The sequence below is a fragment of the Anarhichas minor genome, unplaced genomic scaffold (assembly GCF_050575085.1).
Source record: "Anarhichas minor isolate MPS153535 unplaced genomic scaffold, ASM5057508v1 ptg000068l, whole genome shotgun sequence".
Classification (NCBI taxonomy): Eukaryota; Metazoa; Chordata; class Actinopteri; order Perciformes; family Anarhichadidae; genus Anarhichas; species Anarhichas minor.
Genome location: NW_027466514.1, coordinates 280,034 through 292,500, shown reverse-complemented (window position 1 = coordinate 292,500; position 12,467 = coordinate 280,034). Strand labels below are relative to the sequence as shown.

General features: G+C 45.4%; 1 protein-coding gene across 1 annotated transcript in view; it reads left to right on the top strand.

The window, feature by feature from the left end:
* Positions 1 to 12,455, top strand: part of LOC142934363 (protein NLRC3-like) — a 12,658-nt gene extending 203 nt beyond the window's left edge. The window contains 10 exon segments of the mRNA XM_076078912.1: positions 1 to 380; positions 780 to 861; positions 936 to 1,088; positions 3,303 to 3,381; positions 3,537 to 3,765; positions 3,929 to 5,732; positions 5,829 to 6,002; positions 6,153 to 6,326; positions 10,665 to 10,711; positions 10,851 to 12,455. The exon segment at positions 1 to 380 is cut by the window's left edge and continues 203 nt beyond it. Coding sequence (XP_075935027.1) covers positions 305 to 380; positions 780 to 861; positions 936 to 1,088; positions 3,303 to 3,381; positions 3,537 to 3,765; positions 3,929 to 5,732; positions 5,829 to 6,002; positions 6,153 to 6,326; positions 10,665 to 10,711; positions 10,851 to 11,455 — 3,423 coding nt within the window. The 5' untranslated portion in view covers positions 1 to 304 and the 3' untranslated portion in view covers positions 11,456 to 12,455.
* The last annotated feature ends 12 nt before the right edge of the window (positions 12,456 to 12,467 follow it).

The following is a 12,467-nucleotide window of genomic DNA, read 5'->3' as shown; positions in this document are numbered from 1 at the left end:
ATACGTTGCTGTTTAATCCGGAAAAAAAACTGGACAGATCCACAATACTGGCGAACAATAAGGCTATTTTCCGAACATGATTTTCAGGGGTCCTGAGTCGTAGCCAGAAGGTTAAACCGTTTTCAAAGAACATCAACCCAACAAATAATGATGGTGTTTTACGGTAAACGGTGAAATGAGTCAGTTCAAGGTGCCGGTTTCCCTTTGAGCCACCAGAGGGCGACAGCTCCACTAACAGCCTCATTGAGAGGAGACATCAGTGTGACTCCATCACAGAGAATCAGGACGTTGATGTGAAGGAGGAATGAGTGCTGATGTGCTGATCAATGAGTGGACGGATGCTTTCAGCTCTGCTCTCACTGGTTCCTCTACACATGAAGGTACAAAGTGATGTGAATTCAGCAGCAGCTAACAAGGTCACATGACTGATTTTGGATTATTGGACGAGCTGCTTCCTGCTCTGACTGGATGTAGTAGACGTGGAAACAGAGGAACATTTCAAACGTTGAAGAGCTTTTCAAAGTCACTCAAATAGAAGTGAAAAGTGACGTCATCCCCAAAGAAAGGCCAATAAAAAGCCAGATGAAGAGTCTTCCTCTCGTCTTCAAACAAGCCAACAGACTGAAGAGCATTGTGAACGTCATCTCTTAGAGAGGACTCTGCAGCTCAGAGTGACAACAACATGGAAACTGTCCCATGAGTGTCTTTAGTATTGAGGTGAATGAGCTGTGTGTGTTTGTCATGATGAAGAGAAATAATGTTGTTGTGTTTGTGTGAAGGTGTGGACTCTGCTATGAATCAGTGTGAGGACAGAGAGGAGGGAGTCCCTCCCTCTAAGACCAGCCACACCAAAGCTCAGAGGTGAGATGACCATCTCTACCTGTCCATGACTCAAAGTCTTTCATTCACTGACTCTGTTCTACACATGTGACCAGGAGCCATCAGGGACCACACTGTCCTGGACCTGGACCTGGACCTGAACATGAACCTAAATCTGGTCCTGAACCCAGCTGTGTGTCCATGAAGAGTGACCGGTCTATGGGTCAGCCTATTAACTTCAAAGATGGACGCCACTCTGTTGATCAAAGGTGAGGATTTCAAACTGATGATGATGATGATGATGATGATGATAATAATAATAACTTTTTTTAAAAAGCACTTTTCATAATAAAGTTACAAAGTGCTTCACAATAAAACGTGAAAGCAAATAAGAAACACAATCAAACAGTAAAATAAGATTTAAATAAATAAAATGCGTCAGATGTAAAATGAGTCAAACAGAAAAAGTGAGTCTTCAGAAGAGGTTTAAAGAGGAACCTGAACGTTCCGGCCTTAGATTAGCAGGAAGAGAGTTCCACAGCTGAGGGGCCGGACAGCAAAGGCCCGTTAGTACGGTGTGGTGTAGAACTATATGATGGTACGAGTGAGGGCTATAATACTGAAATAAGGAAATGTGAGGAGAGAAGGTTTGTCTTTGGAGTATTTATTCTCTGTGCAGAGAAGGTTCAATCATCCCACTGAGCTCCTGTGTGCAGTCTGAGGGATGAAGAGCCCCGTGTGCAGGTTTCTACATCTTATAGAGGACCAGTGCACAAGGGTGGGGGGGCAGGATGAGTCCTCACTAACACATCTGTTTCTGTTCCTGACCTAAACATTCTGTGGTTAACTGTCTGCACCCCATTCAGTTACTTCCTCTAATGGAAGCAGATCAGACATCCCACATACGGTCCTGTTACACATTGAAGCACACGCTAAGTCACATATATGGTGTTAGTGAACCACCCCCCCCCCCCCCCCACCCCCCTTGAGGGCGGGAGAGGAAGTCGGCCATGGCCATCTGCGCCCCCGGCCTATGGACCACCTTGAAGTTAAAAGGCTGTAAAGCCAGATACCACCGAGTGATCCGGGCGTTAGTAACCTTCATGCGGTGGAGCCACTGGAGCGGGGTGTGGTCTGAACAGAGGGTGAAAGAGCGTCCCAGGAGGTAGTAGCGCAGGGAGCCGACCGCCCACCGGATGGCCAGGCACTCCTTTTCCACCGTGCTGTACCTGGCCTCCCTCTCGGATAGCTTCCGGCTGATGTAGAGGACCGGGCGCTCAACCCCCCGTACCTGCTGGAACAGAACGGCCCCCAGCCTTCTGTTCGATGCATCAGTCTGCAGAATAAAGAGAAATTAGGTGTATGAAGGAGTGGTTCCCCACAGAGGGCTTGTTTTACCTGCTCAAACGCCAACTGGCACTGCTCCGACCACTGGACCGGATCTGAGGCACCTTTCCGGGTCAGGTCGGTCAAGGGGCTGGTCAGATCTGCGAAATTTGGGATGAACCGCCTGAAATAACCCGCCAGCCCCAAAAAACCCCTAACCTCTTTTTTTGTCTAGGGCGGCAGGCTGGCTGAGATAGCAGCAGTCTTGTCCACCTGAGGGCGCACGTGCCCGCCACCCAAGTGGTACCTCAGATACCGTACCTCCCTCCATCCAACTGCACACTTCCCTGGGTTGGCAATGAGCCCCGCCTGCCTCAGGGACTCCAGCACTGCGCCCAGCCGCTGCACGAGCGGAGTGGAATCTAAAATGTTTGTGCAGGAACTGTGAGACGTACCGAGGAGCTCCTCTGTGGAGAGGCCAAGTTGTTCATTGGTGTTAAAAGTCGTGCGTGATTCAGTGAAAGCAGAAGTTTAGGGGCGGGAGTGAAGCATTGTGGGGGTTTGTGATAAGGAGAGAGGAGTGGAACCTGGATAAGCACTGCCTTGTGATCACTTAGATTCACATCATCCACACAGAAACCAACCCAGAGCACAAGGTCTAAGGTGAGTCCTCTGTCATGCCTCGGTTGATTCACAAACTGTCTCAAACTAAAAGAATCTAAGAGTTTGATAAAGTCAGAGGTGAACGAGGAAGAGGAGCAGCAAACATGGATATGAAAATCACCAAGAATAAGAACTCTGTCATATTGTTCCATAATGAAAGATCAACAGTAAGATTAGTGGGTCTGTAAATACAACTAAGATATTCAAAGCAGGAGAAGCAGCCGATCCAGAGAGGAACGACTGAGAACATTTCTGTGAATCACAGCATGACTCAATAAGAGGTGCATTCCTCAGAGCTAGTCCAACATTCTGTGATCATAAAAAAGTCAACATTGTCGTGATAATTGGCAAAAATCATGCGATTAATCGCGATTCAAATTTTTTATCGTTGCCCAGCACTAATCATGACAGAACACAACATCTTTAACTGATTGTTGTATTTGTGTTAATGGTACAAACACAATGTGAGCTGATTGTTCATGATTCCTCCACAGAGAGGACCAGGAGAGCTCAGAGGTTCCCAGAGGTCAGTCTGCCCAGCAGCATCAAACACACCTGGACTCCATATTTATGGTCTGTACATGTACAACTACTGTTACATCTATTGTGTTCACAATCATCTCCATGCTGCACTTTGTAGACCAGTGGATCGTCAGTCTGTCCAACATGGATCTGATGTTTGGTTCCATGGTTTTAGTTTGTGTCATTCATAGAATATTCTGTTCCAGCTGCTGGAGGAGAACATCGTCACTTTTGTGAAGAACGAGCTGAAGAAGATCCAGAAGGTTGTGAGTTCAGATTACCCAGAATGCTTAGAGAGTCAGAGGGAGGATGAGGAGGTGCTGGACGGTGAGGATGAAGAGCAGAGGAGGAGCAGCAGAGAGGCATTTGTGAAGATCACACTGAACTTCATGAGGAGAATGAAGCAGGAGGAGCTGGCTGACTGTCTGCAGAGCAGTAAGAGGATTTCTCTAAAGATTTAACATGCTGGATAAATGGGACGTTTACTAACGTCTCAAGAGATGGACCAACATGTATTCATTGACTCATTCTTTGAGGAAATTACATGTTGAAATCTATTCTTTGACTCTTTGATCTTCTTTGTTCTGTGTTCATTCAGGACTTCTTGCTGCAGTTTGTCAGCGTGAACTCAAATGTAACCTGAAGAAGAAGTTCCAGTGTGTGTTTGAGGGGATCGCTAAAGCAGGAAACCCAACCCTTCTGAATCAGATGTACACAGAGCTCTACATCACAGAGGGAGGGACTGCAGAGGTCAATGATGAACATGAGGTCAGACAGATTGAAACAGCATCCAGGAAACCACACAGACCAGAAACAACCATCAGACAAGAAGACCTCTTTAAAGCCTCACCTGGAGGAGAGGAACCAATCAGAACAGTGATGACAAAGGGAGTGGCTGGCATTGGGAAAACAGTCTTAACACAGAAGTTCACTCTGGACTGGGCTGAAGACAAAGACCACCAGGACATACAGTTCACATTTCCATTCACCTTCAGAGAGCTGAATGTGCTGAAAGAGAAACAGTTCAGCTTGGTGGAACTTGTTCATCACTTCTTCAGTGAAACCAAAGAAGCAGGAATCTGCAGGTTTGAAGAGTTCCTGGTTCTGTTCATCTTTGACGGTCTGGATGAGTGTCGACTTCCTCTGGACTTCCACCACAATGAGGTCCTGACTGATGTTACAGAGTCCACCTCACTGGATGTGCTGCTGACAAACCTCTTCAGGGGGAAACTGCTTCCCTCTGCTCGCCTCTGGATAACTACACGACCTGCAGCAGCCAATCAGATCCCTCCTGAGTGTGTTGGCATGGTGACAGAGGTCAGAGGGTTCACTGACCCACAGAAGGAGGAGTACTTCAGGAAGAGATTCAGAGATAAGGAGCAGGCCAGCAGGATCATCTCCCACATCAAGACCTCACGAAGCCTCCACATCATGTGCCACATCCCAGTCTTCTGCTGGATCACTGCTGGAGTTCTGGAGGATGTGTTGAAGACCAGAGAGGGAGGAGAGCTGCCCAAGACCCTGACTGAGATATAGATCCACTTCCTGGTGGTTCAGTCCAAACTGAAGAAGGTCAAGTATGATGGAGGAGCTGAGACAGATCCACACTGGAGTCCAGAGAGCAGGAAGATGACTGAGTCTCTGGGAAAACTGGCTTTTAATCAGCTGCAGAAAGGCAACCTGATCTTCTATGAATCCGACCTGACAGAGTGTGGCATCGATATCAGAGCAGCCTCAGTGTACTCAGGAGTGTTCACACAGGTCTTTAGAGAGGAGAGAGGACTGTACCAGGACAAGATGTTCTGCTTCGTCCATCTGAGTGTTCAGGAGTTTCTGGCTGCTCTTCATGTCCATCTGACCTTCATCAACTCTGGAGTCAATCTGCTGTCAGAAGAACAAACAACCTCCCATTGGTTTAAAGTCTTTAGAGGCAAACCTGAACTAACACATCTCTACCAGAGTGCTGTGGACAAGGCCTTACAGAGTCCAAATGGACACCTGGACTTGTTCCTCCGCTTCCTCCTGGGTCTTTCTCTGGAGACCAATCAGAGTCTCCTACGAGGTCTGCTGACACAGACAGGAAGTAGCTCACAGACCAATCAGGGAACAGTCCAGTACATCAAGAAGAAGTTGGAGGATAATCTCTCTGCAGAGAAAAGCATCAATCTGTTCCACTGTCTGAATGAACTGAATGATGGTTCTCTAGTGGAGGAGATCCAACAGTCCCTGAGGTCAGGATGTCTCTCCACAGATGAACTGTCTCCTGCTCAGTGGTCAGCTCTGGTCTTCATCGTACTGTCATCAGAAAAAGATCTGGACGTGTTTGACCTGAAGAAATACTCTGCTTCAGAGGAGGCTCTTCTGAGGCTGCTGCCAGTGGTCAAAGCCTCCAACAAAGCTCTGTACGTACAGAGAGAGTTAGATTCATATATCATAACTTAAATACGCTGCTATCTTTTCTACTTATTGTTTATTTTTCTTCATCATTGTCTCTTCAGACTGAGTGGCTGTAACCTCTCAGAGAGAAGCTGTGAAGCTCTGTCCTCAGTTCTCAGCTCCCAGTCCTCTAGTCTGAGAGAGATGGACCTGAGTAACAACAACCTGCAGGATTCAGGAGTGAAGATGCTGTCTGGAGGACTGGAGAGTCCACATTGCACACTGGAGACTCTCAGGTGACCCTGTGAATTACTTTTATTGGACTAAGTACTAAGTTTAAAGTTTACACACAAACAGCTTGGTGATGACAGTAATAAACATAAACCTTCCAGCCCTCACAGTTCCCTCAGATCATGTGACATGTGTGTTGTTTTGTGTGTTTGCAGCCTGTCAGGCTGTCTGATCACAGAGGAAGGCTGTGCTTCTCTGGTCTCAGCTCTGAGCTCCAACCCCTCCCATCTGAGAGAGCTGGACCTGAGCTACAATCATCCAGGAGACTCAGGAGTGAACCTGCTGTCTGCTGGACTGAAGGATCCACACTGGAGACTGGAAACTCTCAGGTATGAAGAGGCCTGCTGCAGCCACAGACAATCAGTCTGATGGAGGAGGTAGAGCTGGAGACTTTTTCTCTGTCACACTGTCAGCCTGGTTAATATGACCCTGACCCACCAAGCTGACCTCAAACTACCAGAGACTCATCAGACTGTTTGTGTCCCACATCAGACCATCAATACAGACAGAAGTAGTCAGGGAACAGTAGCCAGGATGAGCCCAAACAGGGAGGGAAGGTGATGAAACTGTTGTTTTTCTGGAGCGTTGTCTTGTTTCAACATTAGAAAATAGGACAGTGGTGTATCCTGACACGCTGACGGGCATCATGGTGGGTTGACATGAGTCAACGTCGTCACGCTGCAGGTTTGTGGGCTCATATCAAACAATAGTTGATGTTTTGATGCTCGTGTGTGTTGTCCTTTAGTCCAGACATTATTGTGAGAAGACAAACAGACAGAAACAATCTGTTTAAAGCGTCTTGATGAATCATCACAATAGGAATGTTTTCCTGTTTTAAAGGAGTTCAGCTTTACCTGGTTGTGGTTTGTTTTGCACTGAGAGCCAGTTCCCTGGCTGATAAGAGTCGACTTGTTGAAACTACAGGTGACAGTCGGCCACAGACGCTCAGTGAAGAACCAACAGCTGGTTGTGGACATGGTGTGTCAGAGCCCAAAGAGGTTTATTGAGGACTGGACCAAAGTTCTAGGGGGACACAGGCAGTGCTCTGTGGCTGCAGACGGACTTGAACTGTAATATTTTCACCCCCAGATTACAGATAATGGAAACTGTTTTTTAAATATATTTTTTAATTTATTTATTTAAAAGGGACCATGTACAGTTTAAACATAAATGTCTCCATTCGATGAGCTGTACCAGATTGTAGCTTAAGCTAATTTGCATCTGCAGTCCCTTAGCAGGTCAAACAAGGACAAGACAATAACACAGTAAAAGGAAAAGACATAATACAGAGATATACCATAAAAACATACAAGACACCCAATACAACGCTACACACAAATAGCACATCAAAAATTAATGTGTCAATAAAATCAAGTCAGAAAAGACCACAAGAATTGAGGTCAGTGTTGTGCAGTTTTTAAAAGACTTTTTAAGTTGGCTTTAAAAGTGCTAATAGAGCTGCAGCTCCTCACACCTTCAGGCAGGCTGTTCCACTGCTGTGTTGCTGTTACAGAGAAGGCTGATTGACCAAAAGTAGTGCTGCGAAATGGTGTTGAACAGTCTCGTGTGGAGGATATTCTCGCTGATCTAATAGAAGTTGCTGAGCGAGTATATACAAAGTCACGGAGTGGAGGAGGGGCCAAACCATTTAAAGTCTATAGACCAGGCACAAATTTGAGAACAATCTAAAGTTGTTAAAGCTCAGTAGATTGTGCTTCTCCAACACCCGACAATGGTGAAAGTGCAACGGCCTTTTGTCCAGAATTTTTATTGTTTGCTTATATAAAGACTCGAGAGGTTTCACCAGCCTGCCCCCAACATGTAATGCAGTAGGACATATGAGAAAAGATCATGGCATGCATGAATATCTTTGCTGCATTTGGAGAGAGACAGTTTCTGATGTGTCTAAAATTTGCTAGGTTGTATTTTATGGGTTTAACCATTTTTCTTAAATGTCAAATTTATTTATTTTGTTCTAGATGAAATTTCTCAGTGATCAATTTTAGTTTTTTCCTCTTTGATTTATCCCCCAGTTCACATTAAAATCACCCATGAGAATTTATTCTTTGTTGCACTCTTTTAAGACTTCTGTCAGTTGATCATAGAAGGTGTCATCTGCAGAAGGGGGCCTATAGATACCTAAAATGTTAAAAGACATTTTCTGGGACAAGATTATTTTTAACCCGACATATTCTAACCTGTTGTCCGCTTTGAAAACCACACGCTCACATTTTATGTCGTCCTTCACATAGAAAAGCACCCCTCCTCCCCTTCCAACAGTTCTATCCCGTCTAAAACATTGATAGCCGGGCACCGTGAAAACACTCGCGGGAGTAGACGGTTTCAACCACGTTTCAGTCAGACAGAGAAAGTCCAGATTTGAATCAGACATGAGATGAATTAGCTGATTGCTCTTTGCCGCAATACTTCTGATGTTGAAGTGGCCACCAAATAGCCCCCTAGGTTTCAGCTTCGTGTCCCATAAGACTTTCGCATGATTGACAGTTTGAAAAGTTTTGAACAAGCTCTGCCTCCTTACTGCAGGGTTGGACACACAGCGGTGTCTCTTGCTGAGTTTGTGAGAGATCCCAAGGACATATCTAGGTCTCCACAGTCCAGCAGCGAAAAGTTATCCATTACGACATCATGCCCGGTGTAAGAGCCAGAAGCTTATATATTAGTTCATTGGAATTTCCGGAATATTAATAATTTATGTTAATGATTGACGCTCCCTTTTTTCTTGATTTAATGACGTCATGACGGCAGCTGGTGCAAAACCCAAAGAGCTGCATTAGACACGGGAGCATATAGTTTTTCTACCGTGTGACAGTATATATTATTTGTGTATTTAGTTAACGCTTTGTTGTGTAAAATAAAGACAAGACGAAAAGACTTAAACGATCTCCTGTCATTCGCGTAAGGAAATGAAGTCACTGTGTCTGCAGCTCATTTGCGGCTTGATAACGAACATCACCGACTGAACGCCGCTACACCCGGTGTTAAGAAAGTTCAGTCTAAGGGAGAAGCCTGACTCCGAAAGACCAGGCTCACTTACTGACATCGGGGTAGTCCCGGCCACACTCGGGCATAGATCAGCACCGAAGTTCTGCGGCGTTCCTGGAGTCACTGGTCCAGGATTTAGCTGTACATCACCGGAGAGCAGGAGCAGCATGAATAGGAGACCTGTTATCCTCCGGGACGGGGCGGCCGATGACCGGTCCGCTGTACCGGAGATTCGCTCCTGTACATGGGCACGTCCGTGCCGCAGGACAGACGAATATATTGAAAAATCGCGCAGTAAATTGTGGTATAAACTCACTGTAAGAGCGTCGACTGGCCCTGAGTCAGCGTTTTTCCCAAGCTCAGCCGCCAGGAGTGCGCGGTGGTCCAGCTGATTTCTATCAGCCTTAATCATTCTGGCCAGACAGACGCGAACAGGTATTACCGCAAATAAAAGCAGTAGTAGTCCAAAAAGCACACCATGAAACATAACCAAGATATTGTTGCTGTTGAGGAACTGCTTTGCACTTGACGCAGTCTTTGAAAAACATGTCCTATGATACGATAAACGGCCTCCTCGATGCAACAGGACACGCGGAGTCGCAGGACCTGCCAATCTGCAACTCCACGATGCCGCTATTGCGCCGTTGCTAGGAGACGGGATGTGAACAGCTTTGTACATCCAACCATCCCCCCCGACCTCCTCCTTCAGAGGGTTTGTGGCGCTGTAGTGATTTCAGGATACTTCCTCCTTTACTTCTGAGAGACAACAGTCATTATTACACAAACACAAGAGGTCGCTTGTCAGGACCAAAACATCAACAATCAATACTTCTATATTGACAACGGATCAGCTGACTCTGTGTGATGGTGAAGAGTCGTGTGGTGGTGATGAACCCACAGAGAACTGTCTCCATCTCTGCAGCTCTACACAGCGTTTTAGCCTCTTTTAGCTCCTAGTTTTGGTTCTGCAGCACATTTCCTGTTTGGTTGAGTCTCAGTGTTTCCAGCAGCAGCTGTTTTCATCCAACAAGCTGTGATGAAGCCACTGTTCACTACCTGCTCAGCAGCAAACAGCAGACAGACTCAGTTAGAGACGAGCTGGTGAACATAGTGGAGCATTTAGCAGCTAAAGAGACAGATGTTTCCCTCAGGAGGTGCTGGAGACCAAACACAGAGCTACAAGAGAGAGAGTAGTGGACTTCCATTCATCAGGAGACACAAACACAAAGACTCCTGATGAGTCATCATGTTGATGTGTAACTGCTGGATGTGGAAGCAGCTGTTGATATCATGTGAGACACAACTACTTTATAAGCTGATAAGATGTCACATGTTGTGTTCACAGCTTGTTTTCACTGAACCACAAGTGGACAAAGAAATCAATAGACGCAGGTTTAAACATGTGATTCACTGACTGACTGTAGAGGAAACTGAGTGTGAAATGGATGATGATGGTCAATATAATACTGATAATAATACATCATGAATAAGTGAACATAATGAGCTGTCGTCATGGGCCAATCAGAAGAAGCTCCAGTGAAGTCAAAGAGTATGAGCTGATGAATAATAAGTGCTCCATGTGAACATGAATAACAAAGCTCTGTGTGTGAGAGTGATGTAATGTCCATGTCTCCATGCTGCTCTGACCCCCCTCCTCCTTTCAGGGTGGAGCCTGCTGGAGTCCGATGGTCCAGACCAGGTCTGAGGAAGTGTAAGTGTGCTTTGAGTTTGATTCATGGAAACAAAGCATCTTCAAACTGTGACATCACTCATTCACATCTCTGATGTCATCATCAAACACATGATAGATTAATAACTGCAGCTGTATTGTGTCTTGTTCTCTCCATCAGATTCCTGTGAACTCACACTCGACACAAACACAGTGAACAGAAGACTCAAACTGTCTGACAACAACAGGAAGGTGACATGGGTGAAGGAGGTTCAGTCATATCCTGATCATCCAGACAGGTTTGATGTCTCTCAGCTGCTGTGTAGAACTGGTCTGACTGGTCGCTGTTACTGGGAGGTCGAGTGGAGTGGAAGTGTTTATATATCAGTGAATTACAGAGGAATCAGCAGGAGAGGAGACAGTAAAGACTGTGAGTTTGGAGAGAATGATCAGTCCTGGAGTCTGTGGTGCTCTGGTGATGGTTGTTACTATGTCTATCACAATAAGACAAGAACACCCACCTCCCCCTCCTCCTCCTCCCCCTCCTCCTCCTCTGGTAGAGTAGCAGTGTATGTGGACTGTCCTGCTGGCTCTCTGTCCTTCTACAGAGTCTCCTCTGACACACTGATCCACCTCCACACCTTCAACACCACATTCACTGAACCTCTTTATCCTGGCTTTGGGTTCATCTCCTGGTCCAGGCCTGGTTCCTCAGTGTCTCTGTGTTCTCTGGAGGAGGGAGAGTCTCCTCCTGCTAGAGGAACCTCCTCTCTGCTGACCAGATAGTTCAGTGTGTACAGGATCACACACAGCTGATGTGAGTTGGTACCAACCTGATCTCTCAGTGGTTGTAGATGCAGTTGGAGCAGGTGAGGGGTACCTGAGCTGGTCTGGACTCTGGGGGGTTGAGAGCTCTCTGGGACTTGTGGTGTTGCAGATGGATGTGTGAAAGAGCTGAGCGAGGTCCATGTAATGACCTGAAATGATGTGTTGTCTGAGAGAAGCTGTGAAACATCTTTGACTTTGTGTAGAAAACTGAACTTTGTTGTCTTGAAACATTTGTTTGTGTTCAGAAAACATCCGAATGTCAAACAAGAGTCTTTCTGGATCAAATGCAGCATCTGTGGAACAAGAACCACAAGTTGTGAAGAGTTGTTTTGATTTGAACAAACTAAATTCATCTTCTTTGATCATCGTGTAACAAATGAACAAACTTAGAGAAGTGACGTTGAGATCAAAAGAAATCAAAGTTTTGGATGATTCTAGATAATAAAGCACATAAACATCACGTCAAAGCAGAAATGTCCAAATCCATCAGAACACTATCACATGAAGGATTAGTTCAATGCAGCGTCGTTCTTCACGTGGTGTTGTTCACTTTGACTTCATTCATCACTGACTGTGTGCTAGTTTGATGAAACTCATAGAAACAAATCAAAAGAGACAAAAGAAGTTTGAACCAAACTACTGATCAAGAACCAACTCAGCTGTTGATTCAATGAAGATATATTATAATGCAGAATGTGTCATGATTTAACTTTTCATTCTTTGGTTTGTATTCTTACTGATCATGTGTTCATTTAATGATGATCATGTGTCACTGATCTTCATTCATGTGTTCATGTGTGATGTGTGACGAGGCTTATTGGTGATCTGAACTTTTGAGGTTTTTGACATTTTATCTTTTATTTTCTTTACTTTTCACATCATCTGTTTCTGTAACCTTCAATCTTTTTATTGTATAAACCAAATAAAACTGGTTTGTATTTTGTACATTCCAACCAAAGTGCAGTGTTGC